Source organism: Vollenhovia emeryi, unplaced genomic scaffold (genome assembly GCF_000949405.1).
Source record: "Vollenhovia emeryi isolate VEMERY1.0 unplaced genomic scaffold, V.emery_V1.0 DF939192.1, whole genome shotgun sequence".
Taxonomy (NCBI): Eukaryota; Metazoa; Arthropoda; class Insecta; order Hymenoptera; family Formicidae; genus Vollenhovia; species Vollenhovia emeryi.
In genome coordinates this window covers 440,080-463,624 of record NW_011967174.1, presented here as the reverse complement: position 1 = coordinate 463,624, position 23,545 = coordinate 440,080, and the positions used below count along the sequence as shown (strand labels likewise).

At 36.5% G+C, this 23,545-nt stretch overlaps 2 protein-coding genes across 6 annotated transcripts; one reads left to right on the top strand and one right to left on the bottom strand.

Annotated features, from left to right (window-relative positions):
- Positions 1-406: 406 nt before the first annotated feature.
- Positions 407-17,861, top strand: LOC105562253 (sporulation-specific protein 15). 5 transcript variants are annotated; one of them, XM_012012954.1, is made up of 11 exons: positions 407-663; positions 2,846-3,019; positions 3,287-3,655; positions 3,813-4,165; positions 4,487-5,249; positions 5,503-5,569; positions 6,822-6,950; positions 7,207-15,805; positions 16,393-16,556; positions 16,652-16,706; positions 17,041-17,861. In XM_012012954.1, exons 2-11 carry the CDS (start codon positions 2,852-2,854, stop codon positions 17,063-17,065), a joined length of 10,692 nt encoding a protein of 3,563 aa, XP_011868344.1. In that variant the 5' UTR covers positions 407-663; positions 2,846-2,851; the 3' UTR covers positions 17,066-17,861. The 5 variants fall into 5 exon arrangements, with proteins under 5 accessions (XP_011868344.1, XP_011868342.1, XP_011868346.1 ...); XM_012012952.1 differs by having other exon boundaries at positions 5,503-5,611; XM_012012953.1 differs by lacking the exon at positions 407-663 and adding an exon at positions 1,371-1,450 and having other exon boundaries at positions 5,503-5,611.
- A 717-nt stretch (positions 17,862-18,578) lies between these two features.
- Positions 18,579-23,288, bottom strand: LOC105562248 (the record flags this gene model as incomplete). The annotated part of the gene is made up of 8 exons (XM_012012939.1): positions 18,579-18,902; positions 19,487-19,899; positions 21,512-21,659; positions 21,787-21,919; positions 22,214-22,385; positions 22,478-22,559; positions 22,637-22,683; positions 23,105-23,288. Coding segments are annotated over 8 exons (1,266 nt in total), but the record flags the coding sequence as incomplete, so codon positions are not given.
- Positions 23,289-23,545: the final 257 nt, after the last annotated feature.

Sequence of the window (23,545 nt, the reverse complement as noted above, 5' to 3'; positions counted from 1 at the left end):
TGGTTCCGCGCTCGAGGAAAAACCCATCCCCGTTACTTTCCTCCTAACAATTCGTAACCAGAGCGCCATGCTCGACGGCGCGAAAACGGTCAAGGGCAATTCCCCGCGGCTATAATCCGACGGACCGTTTATCGCTTTTGTACCTCGGCGAACGACACGATGTTCTCGAGAAGAGCGCGAAAATCGGGACGAGCAGTTCCGGGGGTTGAAGCGGAAGTTGTTGGCACGCGCGCGAGTCCACCGGGAGAATCCGATTTTCTAGCGAATCCGGCGCCCTCACCGGCGAAGAAGCGGAGAAGAGATATCTTCTTTACCGACCGTCGAGCCCAACAGCCGGCGGATGGTAAAGAAGAGATCTCCCTTGCCCGCCGTCGAGCCTGCCGCTTCTCGCGGCGCTGCCGGCTACTTCCGGCCGTGAGGATATGGCACGACGACGATGATGTCGGATCGGCCTCGTCGCGGGTTCACGTAGAGTTTCCCCCGTGGGCGCTCGACTTAACGGGTATCCCCGGTCGCGGACCCTCTCGCCGTGTGTTATGCGCCTCTGACGCGCCGCCGCCACTCGCTGCGCCGAGGGACCACCGCGCGTTCGGCGACGGAGCGACCTAATTATGAGCGGCGACGTGTTGCCCTCCTGACAGCTCGCGCGACGCCAAACAGAAGGTACGTAAGAGGCGCGCGCGGAAGCTACTCGTTCCCCGGCCTCTCGTCGCGGACGCGCCCGCCCAGCCGGGTTCCCGCGGTTCCCCGGCTCTCGAGGCACGACGCGGTCGCGCGCGCGTCTCCCTCACGTGCGCCTCCCGCACGTGGATTACGTCACTTTGCTACGTGTCGCCGAAGCCGACACGTCCGTTCCGGACAACCGGGCGCAGTTCTACGTTACACGTATTTCCGATCCGCGCGGGAACCGCGGCTGTGCGCGCGTACGCGCCCCGCGACCCCGAGGCCAATTCTGTGTCTTGCAATGTAGCGAGAAATAACAATGTTAAAAGTGAGCTTTTGTCAAAAGCTTCGTCTCCAAGAGGATGGTCAGAAAGAGCTAAAGCTACTCGCTTTTAGCATTGTCGCTGTAGTGTGAGGCTCGGTCTACAACGAGTCGTCAGTCAGAAGCCAGAAACTGTACGTCAGTCCTTTTTCTTCCACTCTGAAAGGGAAAAAGGATCAACGTGTAGTTGCGACTTCTGACCAACGACTAACGACTCATTGTAGACCGGGCATAAGATACAGAATTGACCCGCTGTATAGCGTTCGTACGGATCCTTGTTTTTGGCTAAATAGTTTTTGGACATGTACCTGAGATGACCATAGATGTAAGAGTAGACTCTGTACAAGCCTCGGCGTGCATTTGGTGCGCGTTACTGCAAGCTTCGCTAGAAGATTGTGCCAGTGGAATTGACGAAACTGATATGCACGCTTTGCAGACTTGCCTGCGTCAAACTGCTGTTTCGTGGTACCTTCTCTTCTTCGCTGTTCCTCGATACACGAGATTGATGTTGGTCTTACACCTAATGTCCACGATTGAAGAACTGTGTCCAAGTCGCTCCAAGTTCTGGTACCGAGGAATGTGTAGCTGGTCAACTTGCAGCTATTCAGTAAAAGATGCTAGTTGATTGGCTGCACATTTCTCGGAACTAGAACTTGGATACATTTCTTGTGTCGTGGACACAAGGCTTTACTTACTTTAGGAGATTTGACATTGTATTGTATATATCAAAACACCTTGGTCACTTAACTCCTTCCTGTGCTTGTATCAGCCTTTCTTCCGTCTCTATAAAGAAACAGTATACATATTATGAAAAGTAATATATTAAGGCCTGTGTCCACAATGCTAGAACTTGATCCAAGTTCTAGTTTCGAGAAATGTGTAGTCAATCAACTTGCGGCTATTCCCTAAAAGCTGAAGGATAAGAACTTGAGCCAAGTTCCAGCATCGTGGATTTAACAGTAATGGTATTCTATGCGATTTTATTTTCCACATGAAGAAGAATGAACTTTAGACGATAAAACAAATTTTAATTCCGAGCTCTCGTATTATCCAAGAATAGATGAGTGATGTTTACTTCATTACTTCAAAATGAAGAAAATGCATTTGTGTTGCAATAAATATTCTAGTTCTTGAAGAAAAAAGATTTGATTTGGCATCATTTATTTGAGCTTTATCTGTTTGGTTTTGAGTTTTTATCTTTTTTATGCAGTTGGCATGATCAGCATAAATATTTTCTGCTTATTTTCCCGCGGTCGACATTGAGCGGTCAATAAAGATAAGAAACTGTAGAAAACTAATAATCTTTAAAACTTTAACAAAAGTTTAGTATTTTTAAAGTAATGAAATTGTGAATTTCAATTTGTGAATGAAATTAACATTAATACAATAGACAATAAGAGAAATAAGAAGGGACAATTTTGAAAACGTTATATGTATACATATAATTAATCCATCAGCAGAATTATATGAGATTTAATCACATAGTTAACAAATGTTATTAATATATAAATAGAAAATACTTACAGTTCTTCTATAATACTATTATATGTTGACACTCTTAAAATAAAGGGAAAGATATGGAGAAAAGGTACATGATGTTGCCCGGACTGAATATCGGGTAGAAATAAGGAGGAATGTGAAAAGTCTGATCTGCGTCGAGACTTAATGCAATTAGTTTACCTCAGTCTAGATCCTATCCAATTAGATTGGAAAATGGGAGCAGTGGGTGATGCTCTATTTTGTCACATTAGACAAACTTTCACTGCCATTGACTTTACCAGCCGTTCTTCGCCGGAATGTATTCATAGTTTTGTTCGAAGACAAATAATGCAGTGGTTTGTGTTGCTTCTATGTGTGCAGTGCATAATGTGGAGCGCGTCTGAGGAATCGCCAGGCGCGATGGAAGGCGGTCCTCCTGAGGCTGTGGTACACACGAAGGAGACATGCGAGCAGAATAAAAATCAATTGGAATCCCTCAAGGAAATCATGATGAGGAATCAGCAGAGTTTAAAGAGAAAAGAGGAGGAGGTCCAGGTAATGTCAATTGTTAAAGCAATTAAGATCTTTCAGAGGTCTCGCCTTCTGAAATAGAAATTTTACTGTTTTTTATTTAATTTTTATACATTATCTTAGAGTTATTGGCGAATAAAAATTGCTTAAAATTAAGGAAATTTAACAGAAATTTGATTGGAAGATTAAATTTCTGTTCAATAATTAGTTAAATAATATCAAACAGTAGCATCTTGTTTAATAGTTATTAGGAAAGAAAAATGTGTTATATATCGATGATTGTTTATCTAGGAATATGCGCGAAGATTGTCAAAGATCAAATCCAGGGCCAAGTTATCACGTCGTAGTAAAGAAGGAGCTTCATCATCTAAAGACACAATGCATTCACATAAGACTGAATCTGCAGCACAGGATGTAACAGATGATACAATTGATGACATTAGTCAAGCAAAAACCCCAAAAGCAAAGTCTTCTTTACTTCAACGAAAATTGGCGGAAAACAGGAAAGTGTTCGAGCAACGTAGCAAAGAATTGACAGAAACAAAACGAGCGGTAGAAGAGAAAGTGGAAGCCATCAGACAACAATTGGATGAAACAGCGGCAGAACACAAGGATCAACTAGCTAACACACCAATTAGGCCTCTTGTTATCACTTCGGATGTGAGTTCTGTATCAGTTCTATTAACATATCATTTTTTTTCTAAATAATTTTCTTTAATAATTTTAATGAATGTACCGCAAAGAATAATCGATAGGCAATTTATCTTGAAAACTTTGCAATTGCGATAAAATTTATGTTATAATTTTCTAATTTAAGGTGATGACGCCAATTCAACTTCAAAACATTCAAGAAAAAGAACAGAAGATCACGGAGTTAAATAGCAAAATCGTCGAGCTGGAGGCTACTATCCTGGATCTTCGAGAAAATTTAAAAGAGAAGGATTCTGTTATTGATTCTAAAACGAAAGCGGTTACTCTTATGTCCGCGGATCTTTCCAAGAAGGGTAAAACGACGTTGGACACTCTCGAAGATACGAAAGATGAAATGCGAACGATGCAAGAAAATTTTATCTTGATTGAAACGTCTCTGAAAAATAAAAATACCAGTTTACTGCAACAGCTACAAGAACGAGATAACAGGATATCAGAATTGGAGCATACAGTCAATAGGTAATACATTTTTTGGTAATGTATTATTTATATTTATCATGTTATAACATTTATTTCAAACTAATTTGAAAATAGACTTTGATATTTGAATAAGAATAATAATATTTCCATACTCATAATTGCAAAGAGAATATTATTTGGTTATTATTAGTTAATATTATATTTAGGTTTTATTAGTTAACATGATTTGATTAGTAAAGTATTTTAAATGTAAAGATAATGAAGTATTTTGAATGTTAATATTGCATGTAATTCTTGTTTCTTATGTGAAACAACATTTTAATAAGATTCCATGTTTTTCTAATTATTTATTCTTTGTAGATTTGAAGAACAACTTAAAGAACAGAAAATAGCTGAATCAGCAAGTGCGGACTTCTCGCGTTCCACTATGGACACTTTAGCGGAGACTAAAGACGCGATGAAATCAATGCAGGAAAATTTTGTTCTCGTCGAATCGTCATTAAAATTGAAGAGCGATCATCTTCTTCAACAGTTGAAACAGTATGAAATAAAATTGGCGGAAGCCAAAGAGAGAATATTTCAACTAGAATCTGGCGCCGGTATAGTAACAACTCCGGCAGTCGAGGATTTACAATTTAGAATAGAGAAATTGGAACAGAACAATCGACAGCTTCTAGATGAGAAATATGAATTGCAGAAAAATAATGCCGAATTGCAGGATAAGATTATTGCCAGTAAATTGGTTCACGGTAATGATGCAATTGTCGAAAAAGACAACAGAATAGCAGAACTCGAAAATTTGATAGAGGAACTTAAACAATCAAATAAATTGCTGGAAGAAGAATCGAAGACTGAGCTGCAGAAGCAAGTAGCTGAATTGTCATCCAAGAACGAAGAGCATTTCAACAAGATTATCGATCTCGAAAAGCAAGTGCACGAACTCGAAATGGAGAAAAACGATATCGCAGCGAGATTGTCAGCTGAGCAAGTGGTACCTAAAGAAGATATGTTAATAAAATTGACAAAGGAATTGGAAGATTTAAATAAAAGTATGATCAAATTAAAAGCTCAACACAGAAGCAAAGTAAGAAATTTACAGAAGCAACTGGAAAACTTCAAAATGGTAAGAACTTTGAGATATTATTTTTAAAATTTAATATTTACAATTTTATATTATAATTAGAATAAAAAATGGCGTTCTCGTTTCTTTTATTTGATGATTAGAATGTATATATAAATTTTTATATTCTACTTTATTTTGTGTAGACTAACTTTGCTGAATATTTAATTAGAAATGTAATTGAATATTGCATTATGGGCATCAAATCAATCAGGATATCTTTTCTGTGTCTATGAAAATATGTATTTTCTATTAGGTATCCGATACGAATGCAGAACTCGTTAGATTGGGCAATCAAGTGGCATTATTGGAGGAGGAGAAAGGTAACCTTCAGCTGAGTCTGGTAGACTTTGACGAGCTTAAAGGTAGGAACCAGGACAATCGTTTTATCGCCGACGTTTCCATTGTCCTAGTTATATTATCGGATTTTTAATGCAATCTGTGTTAATATTTTTTATCGAGACAGCCTGTTTTTCAGCCCTGTTTCCCCCATGAATGAGAAGTATTCGTCCTAATCGTTATAATTTTATGTATATATTTTTAAACGAAGCTCTAAATACTGCAGTATATGAATAAACTGTAGTAATAATTGATATTAATTTTACAAATGTAAAATACAGTTAGTGAAATATTAATTGCGCGATTTTTGTTTACGAGCACTTAGAGTGGAAAATAATATTTTTCAATGTTTTCTGGTGATGGAATCTCTTCACTTGTTTTATACGCCTCAATTATCGAAACATTTACGAAGAATACTAATCAATGATATCTGAAGTATCTCTTGATAATCAAGCGTAACATGGTACCTACTTTACTTGTCAAAGTTTGCTACGCACTTATTCATAGAAATAGATTTATTCTTAATACTTATCCCGTATATGTTTTCTTATGTTACACGAGATAAATGATTAATTGCATGAATTGTAATAACAATATTTTGAATTTTTTGCGATACTTATTTTGCTATTGCTATTGGACGCTTTCATATTAAAGTGGACGATGATTGAAAATATTTTGTACGTAATTTTTGATTGGTATACAATTGATTTGATTGGCGTATGCTGATGATGCTAACAGTTAATATATAACAAATTGAATGAAATGTGTAATTCCTCGCTTTTCTGACGCTTTAAATAAAAAAATATAGAGAAAAATTATCTTATTCTAAATATAAAAAATGTTTCAAATAATGCCTACTATCAGTAGATTTGTGGTTTTGACTGAAAATTTAAATAAAGATATGGAAATATATATACATAAAGATGATATATACGACTGTTTAATATTGTCGTATACATGTGTGTAAAAAATATTTTTTAATCTATTCAATTTTGTTCAATATTTGAGATTTTTTGAAATAATGCTAATATTGAAGAATAAATTGCACAATATATTGTTTTAAGAATAAGAATCTACTGATGGTTTGTCACCTTTTGAAACAGATATTAAATAATTGTATAAAAATGGATTTCGTCAGAAAATTTTGCTACAACTAATAACTTGCTTGTTCTAAGCTTATTATGAACGAAAATGAAATTGCATGTACATTATCGGCAAATTGTACGATCTGCACAGCCTCAGCAGGAGATTGGCAGGAACGTGTTGCTGACCTGGAAAGTAAGGTTTCATCTCAGACAAAAGAGATACAGATGCATATTGATGCAATAGCCATCTTAGAGAACCAAAAGTTAGATTTAACACAAGGTAATTTATCACATTGAATAAGATGTGTTTTTGTGTGTTGATGCTTCAAGTAATCGTTTAAACATATAATTGTGTCATTCATTTTAATGAGCTATAAATTACGAGTTATTTTGTGCTTCTCTTGATAGATTATTAATTACTGTGTGTAACAGTGTTAATAATTGCACTTCTAATTCTATATGTTATTGAATATTAAGAATCAACACGTTTTTAATTTAATGAAATAAATCTGTACAGCTTGCTTACCCTCTTTCAGAACTTTACACGGTGAGGCAGGAGATCTTGGCTTTTGAAGCTGAGAACGCGGAGTCGGAGAATCTCAGAGTGGCCGCAGAGATGAAGGTTGTTGAACTGGAGGAGCAACTGGAAACGGCACACAAAGAACAGAGCGAGAGTAAACTCGAGATTGAACATCATGAGCTCTTGAAAAAGCTGGATGCTCTAACGCAGGAAAATTCAGAATTATACAGCAAGTTAAACAAAATAGAAGAGAAAGGTGCTTCGGATACTGGTTCGACGGAATCTTTCGAAGCCATTCAGATGAACGATAGAAACGATTTGTTGAAGAAGATTGAGGATTTGGAGCAGAAGAATAATGAATTAACGCTCAAGTTATCGAAGTTGGAGGAGAAGGATGGCTCGCATGCTGGTTCCACAGAATCTTTTGAGACTATAAACGACACGGATCGCAGCGAATTGATAAAGAAAATCGAGCAACTGACGCAGGAGAACAGCGACCTAACTGTGAAATTGAGTAGAATCGAAGAGAAGGGATCGTCCGACACGGGTTCTACGGAATCTTTTGAGCGTATCCCGGAACATAATGATAGCCCAACGAAGATTGAACTACTTACTCAAGAGAATAACGAACTTGTTATCAAGCTAACAAAACTGGAAGAGCGATTGAGTCAAATAGAAAGCAGCGCTCAACTGGACTCTAAGATTGATCATAGTTTAGAGACACTTAAAGATGACAGTAGTTTGCGATTACAGATTGAGACGCTCACCGAAGGAAATGATAATTTGATGGGAGAGATTTCTCAGCTCAAACCGCAGATAGAGGATCTCACGGAGGAAAACAACAGGTTACAAGATCGTATAGCAATGTTGACTGCGGAAAATACTGAGTTAGTTATCAATCGTACGAAATTGGAAGAACGTCTTCAAATGGAATTGTCTCATACTTCTCAAATGTCAATCCAAGTGATAGAATCTGCTGATCAAATTAACGCCTTAGTAGAGAGGCAACAGGTTCTTGAAAAGGAACTGGTGCAATTGCGGAAAAAATCGATGGAACACTCGGTTAACGTAACATCGTGCGAAACTGATGATGCAAAATCTAAACTCGCGACATTGGAGAAAGAAAATGCGCAGATGACAATGACAATCGTACAGCTCGAAGAGCGTATCAATAACCAAACAGAAGATTTAATTAAAATTACTCAAGAAAAAGAAGAATTGAATCGAAAAGTGGAACACATGACCAGCGATGATTTCTCCAAAGAAAGATTGGAACTAATTGATAAATTGGAGAAATTGAATCAGGAGAAGGAGAACGTCGCTCGCGAGAAGCAGTTGCATGAGCAACTTAGCATTTTCTTACAGAAATCGTCCGACGAAATTTCAGAGATGCGAAAGGCGGAGGAGGTTGTTTGTCAGGAGTCACAAACTGTAATTGTAGCATCCTTAGAGAAGGAATTAGAGAATAGTAAGGTATTAATTGTGGAGTACAAGAATCAAATAGAGGAGATGAACATGAAATTGGAGAGCATGGAAACAGAATTGCAGAAAAAAGCCAATCAGTTGCTGGAGTACGAAGCATCAGGCGTAAAACTGGAGAGCGTAGAACGTGAATTGAAAGACATGTTCGTTACCGCAGAAGAATGGAAATTCAAATATGATGACATGCAAGAGAAGATGCAAGCATTGGAGCAAGCGAAAGAATCAATAGAAGAAACTTTGAAGATATTAGAGAATGATAACAAGGAACTGTTAGAAGTGATAAAAGAGAAGGACGTGGCAACTGGTACTTTACAAGAGCGTCTTCAAGGTACTATAGGCTCTCTTGAAACAAGATTACAAGATGAAATGGCGAGTGTAACTGCAAAAGAACATGAAATTACGGATTTGAAAGCTGAGATTGAAAAGAGAGATCAAGAATTGCATAACAAATATGCGCAGTTGCAAAATGGAATGATTACTATAGACAATTTACAGGATGAGTTGAATAACTATTTGATCAAGCTTAAAGAAAACGAGACTGCTTTATCGTCATCATTAGGAGAGATTGCGAGACTTAATGATACAATAAAGGAGAAGGAAGAAGAAGTTCATACTCTGAAAGATAATATTAGCAAAATTACTGAAGCATTAGAGCAATCTAAGCCTGCGGCAGAATTTAAGGAAATTTTGGAGAATTTGCAAAATAAAGAAACAAATTACATTGAATTAGAGAATAAATATGAAGAAGCCTTGAGAGAAAATAATGAGTTGGCACAAAAAATTGGGGATATGTTAATGCGTGACGAGAGCATTAAAAATGAATTGATTAAGAAAGAAGAGGAAATCCAGAGTTTGCTTTCAGTTAAGGGAGAATTGGACACACAAATTGAAGAAGTCAAGAACGACAAGACTGAAGCTGAAAAGCGAACTTGGGAACTGCAAGCGATTTTGGACAATCAAACTACATATGCCGAAAAAGTGCAATTGGAGTTGACAAACGAATACAAGCAAATGGAACGGCTTAAAACTAAGCATCAGGAGGATATGACGATGTCGGCTCAAAGATTAGAAGATATTATGAAGGAATTAATCGAAAAAACACTGGAAAACGAAGCTATGAAGGCTGAGTTGGAACAGAACGAGTTGCTCGGTAAAAACGTCACGGAAGAGACAACCATCTTGGAGGGCAAAGTTGCTGACTTGGAACAAAAACTTTCAGAATCAGAGTCTAAGCTACAGACGCAGTCTGAAAAGATGAAAAAGATTGTGGCAACGTTTAACAAAAAGAAGATAGCATGCCAGGAGCTTGAAGCGCGTGTCGCTGAATTGGAGGAGAAGTGGACGACGGAGAAAGATGAGAAGGGAGTTAAAAACAAGCGGATACAAGAAGTGGAGAGTTCTATGCGGGAGAAGGACAACAAGATCCATGATTTGGAGGAGAAGTTGTTGCAGGCGAAAAATAATACTGTCGAGATTCTTGCAAATTCAGAGAAATTTGAGAAGGAGTCGATTAGTTTGAAAGAAAAAATTGCGATGTTAATGGAACACGTTGCGGAGATGGACGAGGAAATCGAGAAGCAGCGCGCAGAGATGGAACGTCTCTCTCTCGACGTGACGACGGAGAAAACAGCGAAAGAGAACGTTGCTGAAGAATACGAGTTTTACAAGCAAACTGTGAGCAAGGAGGACGAACAAAAACAGGCAATTCTGGACGAGGTGAAGGAACAGGCGCGAGAATTGAGCGTGCGCATGCAAGTAATGGAGACTGAGTATGTTGAACAGCTTGCTACAATAAAGAATCTGAAGGCAGAGAATGGCCTCTTGATGTCCAAACAAACGCAGATCGATGAGAAACTGGAAAACGCCGAGAAGAAATCGGAAGAGCGACGTGTGCTAATTGAACAGTTACAAAAAGAGATTGCAACTATGGCGTCTGTGGCGGTAACTGCACAGGTGCCGGAACAGAGTGAATTGAGAGAGGACGACACACGGATTACGCAGCATTGCGATCATTCAGAGCAATGTCAGAATTTGGTGCAAGCGTTAGAGGCGCGTCTACAAGAGCGCCAAGCGGAAATTGAAAATCTGAATAATGAATGGGCCAATTCGTACGGCAATATCGTGTTACTTCACGATGAGTCTCAGAGGCACAACGATATGATGATGCAAACTGCTCAGGCGCGCTTTAATCAATCACTGATGGACCAAACGAATACGCTACAACAGGAGATCGATTCTTTGAAAACGGAAATAGCTGCGAGCGATCGGAAAGTGTCGGAATTAGAGGCTGAGTTGGAAAAGTACAATCACAAGAACGCCGAGTGCAAAGTGGAAATTCCCGAAGAAGTTGAAACTTCTATTGCCGAAAATCAGCAACAGCAGACGCAAGATGTTTCACAATCGCTCGACTCGGCGAAGATTTTCGACTCAGCTGTCGCTTCGGACACTAAAAAGGAAATAGAACAATTGCAGAGTTTATTAAGCGAGCAACAGAGTCAGTGTTCTGAACATATGAGAAAAATGGATCTTTTACTCAATAATATCGAAGATGAGAAATTGCGTGTCCAAGAGTTACGGGATCAATTTGAAGATTCGCAAAGCAAATTGAAGAAGACAGAGAGTCTTCTTTCTGAGAAGAACGCGCAGGTGGATTCATTGAATGCGGAATTGGATAATGTAATTCGTCAGATGAATGATTTGAAAACGTTACAGGAACAATATTATACTGTTGAAGCCGAGTCACAGAGATTACAGCAATTAGTAACTGACAAAAATGCACAGATAGATTTGTTGACTGCCGACATAAATATTATAAATCAACAAATGAGTTCGCAACAACATACGGATGCAGAAGCCGGTCTGCGAACAGAAATCTCACACAAGGACACAGAAATCACTGCGATGAGAACAGAGATGACTTCTATGAAAGATATTGTAGAAGCATTAACAACGGAACGAGATCAGCAAATCGAATCGTACAAACTTCAGATTAATAATCTGGAAACAGAAGTGAGAAACGCTAGTAATAATGATTTGATACAAGAGTGGGAACAACGTATCTTTGCAACCATTGCAGAAAGAGACTTGCTGCAACTGCAAGTGAATGATCTGACACGATCCTTGGATGAATTGAAGGAATCGCTTGGGAGTCAGCGTAATCTGCAGATTGAGTTAGAGAATGTTTCGCGAGAGAGAGATCAGGCCCAAATACTTATTGCAAATCTTACGCAAGCTTTGGAGGATTCGAAACAGAATATCCAGGAATCGAAGATACATGGGGACAATTTGAAGGAACGTTCTTTTATGGAAAAATCGATCGTTGAACAAGAATTAGAACAAGTTCCTGTGGTTGTCGAAGAATCAATTAGCCAACATGAATCTGTACAATCGGCACATGCGCCTATCGAACAAGAAATACCGCAGGAGATTCAGTTGGACATCGGTTCGGGTTGGGATAGCGCTTCTGAAAACCTTAATATCGACGAAGAACCCTGGGGCTGGAATGCGGAGAATGTCCAATCGGCTGTCAGTAGTCAACATCTCAGCACAATGACATTGAGCGCTGAAATGCAATTACGTGCGAAAGTAGAAGAGTTGCAAAGTAGAATCAAAGATTTAGAATCGCAGAACGCTGGGATCGCTGAAGAAAACAAAGCGGCGCAAGTGAAGAGCGGTAAATTGGTAAAGAAATTGAAAGAATATAAAGTGCAGATAGAGGGCTTACAGCAACAATTAAAAACGCAAAAGCAGACTGACAGCTTCTTTAACTTAGATACGGCAATCGAGGAGGAGCTGAAGGCGCAAATAGCCAATTTGGAAAAAGCTCTTAATGAAATTAAGGAGGAAAAGAAAAATGTCGTTGCTGAGAAGGAGGCTTTACTGAAACGACTTGATGTATTAGTATCGGCTAATGACAGATATATGGAAATGAAAGAGAGACAAGACATGGAAGTTGAAGTATTGCGCATTCAGAATAAGGAACTAGGTAATAAGATACAATCTTTAGAATGGCGATTAGAGGAAAATGCGACTGGTATAGAAGATACTGCTTCTTCGCAACACAAAGGTCAAAGTGATCCGACATCTTCTGAGATCGATAAATCTGTCGCACATGGTCAGCCCCAGAAAAGATCAGTGGAACCTAACGATGACTTGGAAGTAATATCAAAGAAATACAAGGAGGAGATAGATGATTTGAAGGACGAGTTAGAAGCGCTTGCAGCTGAAAACGAACAACTACAGCACTTTTTGGAAGAACAAAAAACGGCGATGGCGAATTTGGAGCCGAAAGGTAACAATAACTCTGATGAGCTTGTAGAAAAATTAGACACTTTGAGTAACCAAAATGCGCAGCTTCAAAGCAGTTTAAATAAAAGCAAGGAAGAATATGACATTCTCAGGAGACAGTATGAGCAAAGTCTAATAGACGCGAATGATCAAGTGACAGCAATGCGGCAGAATAGCGATTTCCTCAAGATTGAATTTGCGGAGAAGGTAGAAAGATTAGAAATGGAGATAGTTCATCTGCAGAGAGCTTTGGAAGAGAAAAATGTTTTGGAAGACAATACTTTGATAAGCTCGGAAGAAAAACTTTCGGCCGTCAATGCGTCTCTGATGGAAGTCACGGAATTGCTTAACGCCAGAGTCCAAGAAGTTGCTGAATTGAAGCAAGAGCTTCAAGTTCAATACGTGGAAAGACAGCAAGCCGAAGCGACGCTACAATTGGAAATACAAAACTTGACTAAAGAGCTAGACGAGAGGAAACAAGATCTAGGAGCTTTGAAGCAAGCGTTTAGCGATAAGGAGCACGAGCTGATACAGCAAAGAAGTGTGGAGACAGTAAATACTATTGTTAGCGAGGCTACCCAAGAATTAGTCCAGAAGCACGCGATTGAGATCGAAGGAAAGGATAAGGCATTGCGCGATTTAACGGAGAAGCTGAATGTATTGCAATCGATAGTCGATGAATACACCTTGAAGCTGCAAGATTGCGCGACTAAATTGGAGACGCAACAGCAACAAATTGCATATTTGAAGGAGGATTTAACAGAGCGAAATTCAATAATAGGAACTACTCAAACTGATATGAATTTAATGAATGAAAAATTGCGAGAAAAGCAACAGGAACTGATACAATACGAGGAAGAGAAAACGAAACTCGCGGCAGAAGTAGAGAGATGCTTAGCGGATATTCAACGCCTGCAGAATCGACTGACTGCAATGGAGGCAGCTTCTGTTGATCTGCAAGAGTGCAGCTCACGTATTCACGACTTGGAACAAGAAGTTCAAGTTCTAAAATCGGAGAACGAATCGATTTTATCGCAATACGACAAGGAGACGGAAATGTATCAAGCTCAATTAGAAAGTAACAAAGATCAAATTGATGCTTTGAAACATGATCTACGAGAGAAAACCGAGCAGTTGCATTACGTGAGCACGCAATTATGTGCTAAGGAGAACGATTTGGAAGGAATCAAGACCAAGATGAGTGACAAGGATTCTTTATTGGAGATGACGAATCAGGAGCTGAACGACAAACGAGCTGAACTGGAGAGATTGCGCAACGAGCAGAATTCTCAGGTGATCGATGATCTTTCGAATGCTAGAATGGGCCGCGACGACGACTTAGAGCTGCAAAGTACAATAAATGAACTGAAGGCGCAGATGGAAGCTAAGCAGCAGGAATTGGAGCATTTGAAATACGTTTTGAGCGAGAACACGTATCCCACAATCATCCAGCAAATGCAAGACAGAATTAATTGTCTGTATAATGAGAAGGCTACTCTGGAGGCTTCCCTGCGAGCAACTACAGAGAGCTTGACGGAGAAGCAGCAGCAAGTAAACCTTCTGACGCAACGCATCAACGAGCAAACTCAGGAGCACATTTCTAAGGAGGAAGCTAGTTTAGTCTCCAGAGACCGAAGATCTGCGCACGAACAGGAGGAAATTGTTCGGTTGCAGAATGAATTGCACGCGAAGCAACAAGAGATTAACGAATTGAAATACATCATAGCCGAGAAAGACTCGCAATTGTGTCTTCAGGCCAGTATGGAGCCGCAATCGGATGACTTCGAGCTACGCGAGACCGTACAGAGATTGATGGGAGAATTGTATGGCAAGGAGCAAGAAGTACAAACGTTAAAGTCGACTATCGCGGAGTTACAAGAGCAGACTCTGCTTCTTAAAGATTACGAGAGGCTCTCCGAAGAGAGCAGAAACGCGATTGAGAAGTTAACTTCGGAGAAAGAGCAAATCCGTATCAACGCTGAAGAATTCCTGAATAGGGAATTGCAAAAGAAAGAATCGGACATCGGTGAGATAAAGCAACAATTATCGGAGGAGAATCATAAGTTACTGGAGGAACTTCGATTGAAGGACAGTGATATGGAGAATCTGAAAGCACAATTTGAACAATTACGTACGACTGCGAATGATCGGGGCAGTAAGTTGCAACAAAAGGAGAACGAGTTGATGCATACGATCGACGATCTGGCGGAGAAGGAAAGAAGACTGGCTGAGCTGAGCATCACCAAAGACACCGAACTTCACAACTTGAAGGTGCAGATCCGTGAAAAAGAAGCGCGAATAGACGAGCTCTTGGCATTGTCTGCGGAAGAGGAGAAACAATTGGATGAGTTGAGACAAACATTGGCAGCTAGTGATACAGAAGTGAACAGGCTGAAGGAATTGCTGGCGCAAAAGGTTTCGGAGCACGCTTTGATACAACACGCTTTGAAGAAAGAAGTACCCGTCGAAGCTGCGTCGTCGAAAAGCTTGGAAACTGTTGAAAAGGTCGACAATAGGGAGACCGTTTCCAGTGAGTTGGATCTCGCACTATATATGCTTCATCAAAGAGATGTCCGATGCGAGGAGCTGACTCACGAATTGATGCAGCTGCTCGAGGAGCGCGATACATTGCAATTGCGATTATCTAATGCGATCCGGGTGAATGAAGAACTCAGAAGAGTGGGCAGCGCCGAAGCAAGCCCAATGAAAGACTCGTCATCGGCTTCTCATGCGATAATAGAACCTGTCGTGGAACAACCTTCGCCTTCAAAGTCCGAGGGACCAGTCGAGATCGCAAAGGAAGCTATCGATACTCCGATTGAGGACAAGGAAGCTCTTGCTCTGAAGTAAGGAAAACTTGTTTTTATAATCTAGAAACTACAGATTTACTACTTTCTAGACGTAGTCTTATAGTATAGTTAAACTACAGAAAAAGTTGGCTGTTTATATTTTATACTTAGCGCTAAACATAATCCCTGAATTCCAATATAAAATAATATTTAATGCTATCGTAGATTGAGAATTCAACACTTATAAATGTTAAATGTGCGATATAAGTATTTTTAGTATGTAGTATATTTGAAGAAAAAATTTAACGAATTTGCGGAGTCTTCTTTTTCTTGATCAAAACAAAGTCAAAGCTTTTCCTCAAACTAATCAACTTGCCTTTTCTTCGTCCTAGTTGCTGATGTATGATATTACTCATCCGTTGGTGTAAATGGAGCTTTAATTTAAGATCTCGTAATCTAGTCAGAAGTTTCATTATTTTATCAGCCAAAACTTGAAGTGCTTCGTAGGTTGTCTATTTAAATATCCTGTAAAGTTCACATGTTGAAGAACGAAAAATACTTGCTTGTTTGAAAACAATGTCCTAAATACCTCGCCTTTTGCGTATTGCTTGCAGCTTGATATAAGCTAGTTGTTCTCCCTTTAGATTGTCGCAGTTACATTCAGTCAGCCATGCAAAGGATGTACGATTGAAGGACGAACGAGAGTTAAGACATAATCAACAAATGTCTTTATTAGCCCATAGAGATGTTTTAAACACATTGCCACCCGAAGCAGCTGCAAGACTCGTCAACGCTAATTATACACTCTGTAGGTATTATTTGATTAGTAGTAGAATAATCAGTAAAACATATAATTTTAAACATTTAAAATTGCGTACTGACGATATAAATTGATGTTCACAGCTCGAGACGTTCAGAGCCAGTCGAGTGTTCTTTTGAATTGGTTGTGGGGCAAGAGGTAAGTAAAAAAAGTTTTCTATTCTACAATTTAATATTTCTTTTTCCGAGGCTCATTTATTTTATAGAATCTTAAGTGTGATTTTTCTTTAATTTTATAGATTTGTTATATATATTTGCTTACTTACAGAAGTTTAACTTTATGTTGTTGATAATTTTATGATTTCTAGAATTGCAAATCATTAATCGACTAGATTTTTATTTTTCCAAATTATTGGTCTACTGTTTTTAATTTAATTGATTACTGATATTCATCGTTTTGTAAATCTTTGTTTTCTAGATTCTTAAATCTCATAAAATAATGAAAATGCTAAAAATAGTTTTGTATTATTTAGCACACCAAAGGTAGTACACATGTGATGAACGAATAGCGGGAATAAAATGGCCATCGCTTTTGCCTTCTGGAGACATTCCTGCCAAGTGCCAACTGCCAAGACTTATTCCTGCAGTTAACTAATATTGAAACAGCCTGTCGTATTTTTCAGACGTAAATCACATGCTGGCACGGTTATAAAGAATAGTTTTGTGAGAGTATTCTGAGTGATGGAAGAACGTCAAAAGAAATATTTTTGAAATTACATATATACATGTACAGAATATAACTATAATAGTGTATTTTCTCTGAAAAAGTTGCTCTCTCCTCTCCTCTCCTCGGAAAAAGAGGAGAATACGAGAAGCAGACTTTACATGTATTATAACGTTGTACAGCAAATAAGCATGGAATATAAGATAAAATCTAAGATATTAGATAATATATAATAATATTTTGCTTTTTTTATTCGGTGACTAAATTATGTATAATAAAGCATTTGCAATGAGATATATGTTACAGGATGTTGGAGTTTCATCATTGTGTTATTGAATATAAACATGTTTATTAAAGTCTTATTTTGTTAGTTTATTAATTTAATAATCATATATTTCGTAAAGTATCCACGATTGTCTTCCGGCTTGATATAATTTAATATCATATTGTTAATTGTAATATCATATTATTGTTTATTATACATCGAAGAAAAGCCGTAGAAGACAAATCACAGATAATGCAGAAGTAATTCGTGATAATTGTGAATCGTTTAATCGTTCTATTTCCATAAATTTTGTACAAAGGAGGAAGAGAAAAGATTCAGTAATTAATAAAATGGATAGAAGAATGCTTAACTGTATTATGAATTGTAATATAAAGCAAATGTATAATGCTGTGTTTTATATAATATTCCTTAAATTACAATTACATAAAATAGTTTGTGATAAAATTACGGATTAATTTCAATAAATATTTGTATATTTATTAAATTAATGAAACGCGGCGTCACTTTTGGCACATTGCTTATCAGCTGCCCATCGTAGGAGATATAAAAAAAATAACTAATAACCAATACATTATATTAATATAATTTTCATTTGCAAAGTATTCATTTTACAATATACATAGATTGATATTGTAAAATTTGAAGTCTATTATTTTAATTTTTTATATCATGAACTCAATGAAGATAAGTCAAAAATACAAAAAACTTTCAATTTAAAAAGGCAAAACCGGAGTATTAAAAATGATTCTGTCGATGTCATTTGTAGCTTTTGTTGCAATCGTTCCCTAAATACATACATGTATAATATAAATATGTACAACTCAATAACGCTTTAATTTAAATGTAAATTTATGAACTTACTTATCTTTGTCATATTGCAGTGTTCCTTGAAAAAATATGCAAACATATTCACATATATACACATACACTAATACATATAATTATTGTATTAAAAAAATTATTAACATTTTCCAAAATCATTTCGCTCTTTTCGCGACATTCACGAAAAATAATCTTTATGTTAAAGGTTTAAAAAATATTTCTGTTGTAATATTTTATATTGTAGAATTTTTTCAGAATTGTTTTACATAAAATGTGAAAGGTTGAGATGATTTTGAAAAATTTCTAATAGCTTTCTGTACTGTATGGTAATACATTATCTTTTAGAACGGTATAATTTACATCCGAAAGAAATACCTGCAGTAATCAAGATCATGCAAGCGATAAAAACGATCATGATGAACACATTCAAATATGTGATGGTCACGGTACTGTTAGTTTAATTCAAAAGTAATGAATCACACCAGCAACTCCAAGTATTGTTCCAGTATATTGGATTCGCCCGCGGATCTAGTTTTTCGTTGCTCGGTGGTACCATAGTTAATCTATATTTTAATAGAGCCACTTCTAAACTTGTTGCAATCTCAGGTTTTTGTTCGATGATGTTGATCATCTCGCAAGGATCATTTTGAACGTTGAAGAGACATGGGGATTTCAACAGATTGCAGGGAATTTATAAGAAACAAATGACATTTTTAGTTTGTAATATTTTTTAAATTGAAAAATTATTTTAAAAATTACAAATAGTTATAAATTTGGAGAAATTATTTGGTATAAAAAGCCAGTTTTTTAAATATCTTAAAAGCAGTACTTTCGAATTTGATTGTAATTAAAAATTGCGAAAATCTGTATTTTATTGTTGCTAATTAAGTCGTAACATGTGTTTATGGCATATCTTTTGTACATGTGAATATTTCATTTAGAACATTTTCTATTATTTATATTAAATTCAAAGTTCTGAAAAAGCGGATGCTTTTATCAATATTGTTTAAGATAAGATCTTAAACAGACTTCTTAAAGAAATTAACAGCTATGAAACACTTAAATACCGAGATACAATGCGATTAATAATTTTTTATGATTAAACTTTAATGCTTTTCTAAATTCCTGTATTAATTTTTATATTTACCTTTTCCTGTTCCGTCACGTTGCAATGGATTTCAGCCTGATGCCTTAATTGTAGAATCTTGTGAGAAGTCAGTATATTCTCTTCTAATCTTTCTATAACATTTCTTCTTTTCCGCTCTGATATTCGCGCGTTAGTTATCTGAGCGATAGCAATTCCGGCTTTGCTATGTAGCACTTTTTCAGGATCGTACGACGGTCGATTTTCGTTAGGTGATTTTCCGGAGTCACCTATCCAGTTGGAACGCAACTGCGTTTCACCGTCCACATATTTGAAATTACCACGACGAATAGCTGAGTAGCCAGCGATATCATCGATGTTTATTAGCACCTCTTGTCTAAGACTAAATCTTTCGGATACTAACGCTGGCCACATATCGCGACCATCAATTTTGGGAATTTTTGCCTTGTTCATACCTGCAACAAGAATATTATTAGTGCTATTTTATCAACAATGTAATCACAGTTTCAATTCTATATTTAAATTGATACGTTTTATTAATTAATTCAAATTAATTATATTGTCTTATGTATATTATGGAATGTATATAAAATTGTTACATGTATATATACGTATAGTTAACAAACAAAAAATTACACATTAAATATATTAATTGAAATATTACCTACGTCTGATTTTGTAAAAAACTTTGTAAAATGCTTTTCTAAATCTTGAGGTCAACATTTTAATTATTAATATGTTCTAATTAATGCGATCTTTTTTTCAATTATATACAAATTATGTCTTTTATTAATTTTTAGGTCAACATTTTATTATTAATATTTCTAATTAATGTGATCTTTTTGTATTTATTTATATACAAATTATGTTAATTTTTATAAATACATAAATCTGAAAATAGTTTATAACTAACTAATAGCGGATAATAAAGTAGGCAGCCAATCAACGACAGACATTAGTTGAGTTGAAACTCGTTCACGTTTTTTGATTAAGTATATTTTTGCACAACTGTCAAAATTCACATGCAAGCTGAAACATGAGACGAATCTAAAAGAGAAGTGAATCACACCGTGCTTCGAGAAAACCACTCAGCATCGCGGAAAAGAGGCCTAAACTGTTCGATATTAACATTCGCGCTGGTAACATCTCTTTTTTAGAAAGGGACTAGCACACACAGCAAGTCACAAAAGAAACCCATTCCATTAAACAAGTTATAGAGTGCCCACGCTATTAATCGTTGAAGTGAATAGATGTTTCCCTAAACTTCTACATATTAGGTGAACAATTCCGTGATGTAAAACGTAATTGGATTCTTACAACGTGTCGCTCAAATTGATCGCAATACTGAGACACTGTACCTCTTCACGCAAAACTAAATAATTATTAATTGTATGTAAGACAATGTGAGACAATTAATTGAAAATGTCTGATGAAATAAAATTCGCTGTATGAAATAAAATCAAACTATGTGTATTATATTATAATTGTTTGCAATTTTTTATTAAACATTGTTTAAGAAATTCACAAATACGCACCCGCACACATTTTATATGCGAATGGATGGGAGATGTATAACAAATTATTAATTATAAGTGCTAATACGGTGCTACACACAAGGATTCTATAATTTTCCAAATTTATTATTTTACGATTTATCATTCGACGATATAAGTTTAAGTAATTTTCTATTAATTACATACTATATCTTTTGTGCATAAATTAGTAATACTTTGACTACATGTATTGTACGTTCCTTATTGTTATATATTGTTTTATAATTATTTTTTTTCTTATATTCATATGTAATTTCATGCTTGAATTGTTCCACCAGATCTTGCGGCATATCTTGGAGAAAATGCGTGATGGATAACAGCGTGCCTTTTAAATAACATACATGTTATGCACAAGTTTAAAATTAACGTATACAGAATTACAAAAATGTTGATGTTTTTAACATAGCTAATATTATAGTTTTAATAAAAAAAAGTGATATAAAGGAAATTCTTTAACGGAATTAATAATCCCTTAACGTAAAATTACTTTTTGCTTATTTTCAATTTGACTTACCTATAAACGGTTCTGCTTTTTCTTCAAAATCCACTTCATTCCGAAGACTGCAATGGTGAACAGTAAAGCCTTCACTTTGAAGTAATTCTTTGAATCCTTTACGCGTATTATTGAATTCTTGATACGGTAAAATGTTTCTTATGTGCTCCTACAAAAAGGTAAACATAATAATTTATAGTAAGATTGTTACAAAGTAACAAAATAAGTAAAAAAATAAAAATATAAAATGAAATACAAATCAAATATTAATATTTGTAATTTAATAATATATTTACCGGTACATATTGTGCAAAGCGGATGTCTCGTATCAACTTCCCCATAATGTCCAAATAATCTTGAGCTGCTACTATTTGCAAAAATGCGAATCCATTGGGTTGTAGCATTTGATAAATGTTTTTAAGAACGTGTCTGTTAAATAAAGTAAATAAAGATAATTAATTTTAAAAACTATATACATTTTTAAAATATATGTGTAAAATGATAAATTTATTCATAAGCAAAAACAAATATGTGCTAAATGTAAAATAATACCGTGTACGTAAATTTGTTTAATTGTTCTATCCTAAGAGTGATGCACACTCATGTGCAATATGTTTTAAAGAAAAGAATTTACACTTGCTTAAAAAGTTTAGTAATAAAGCTCGTTTATGAAAAAAGTAGAAATATACTTTTTCTTAAATATTGTATATAATACTTGCTTACCGAATGTCACTGCACCAGTGCAAAGTGTGAAACGAAAATATATGATCGAATTCAGAAATATATTTTTTAGGTAAATTTTTCGTTTCAATATCCAGTACCTCGAATTGGAGCCGTTTTTCATCACCATATTTTTCATTCGCGTATTTGACCATGGGCTCGGAAATATCCACGCCTTCATGAAACGCAATGATGCAATAAAATAATTACTTATTACTCAATTATAGTCTTGATTTTCTATAGTTCTATATTTTATTATTCTTTTACCAATTATGTGTGCACTTGAGCCAAGAGACGGCAACAAAATGTCTTTTGTTATATCTCCGGGACCGCAACCAATTTCCAGACACTTTCCATGTACATTCATTAAATTTTCGCTATACTCTTCAATTACAGATAATACATGACTTTTTTGTATGTCGTTACCTTCGATATAGATTCTTGGTTTCTCCATGGCTTTTTCAACTGCAGCACTGTGGTTTTAAAAGCAACATGTTACGGTATTACTAAGACAACTTATTCATACTCTGCACTGCAGCGATGCAGACTCCGCCACTTTTGCAGCACGCTGTGGTCGGAGAGGGCATAACGCATACAAGCGAGCAGCCGTGTACGTACATACATACACGGCTGCTCGCTTACATGCAAACGCTACACACAATTCTCTCGGTCGGTTTAACTGTGTGTAGAGGTTCTACAATAGAATATTTCTTCACTTGTATATACTTGTTAACTCAGAAAGTAGATGTTTTTCTTGTTTGAAATTATCTTTATATAAATTCCATATTGAGTTTGTGTATATTAAATATTTTATGCGTTTAAAACAGGGATATATTGTTATTACAAACGGACATACAGTAAAATTAATAAAAATGTAACGAAAAGATGACTTACGGAGCGTGCATTCTTCAGTTGTAGATAATTCAAATCCTATAAGGCTGAATACGCAAACTGTAAGATTCACTGAACGTCTAGATTGACTCTTCCGACGAATGTTTCTATTTGGTTGTGGACATGGGCTTCTTATATGTTCATCTTTCAAGGTTTCTTGGACCAACTGACCTTTACTGATTGTATTTTAATGTTTTCAAAAGTTCCGGTTTGTCTGCATATACCTTCTGGATCAGTACGAGTGTTTAAGGCAGGAATTGGCAATTGCCTTGGCTATTGTCTTGCAATTGCCTTGGCAATTGCCTTGCACTTAAGTGCACACCACTCGCGAGTACCAATCAGTAATTAATTAAAATCAGTAATTACCAATCAGTAATTAATTGAGAAAGAGCTTTGTGTGTGCGCGCGAGTTTAGATAAATCAAATACACATTCTTCAGTATTA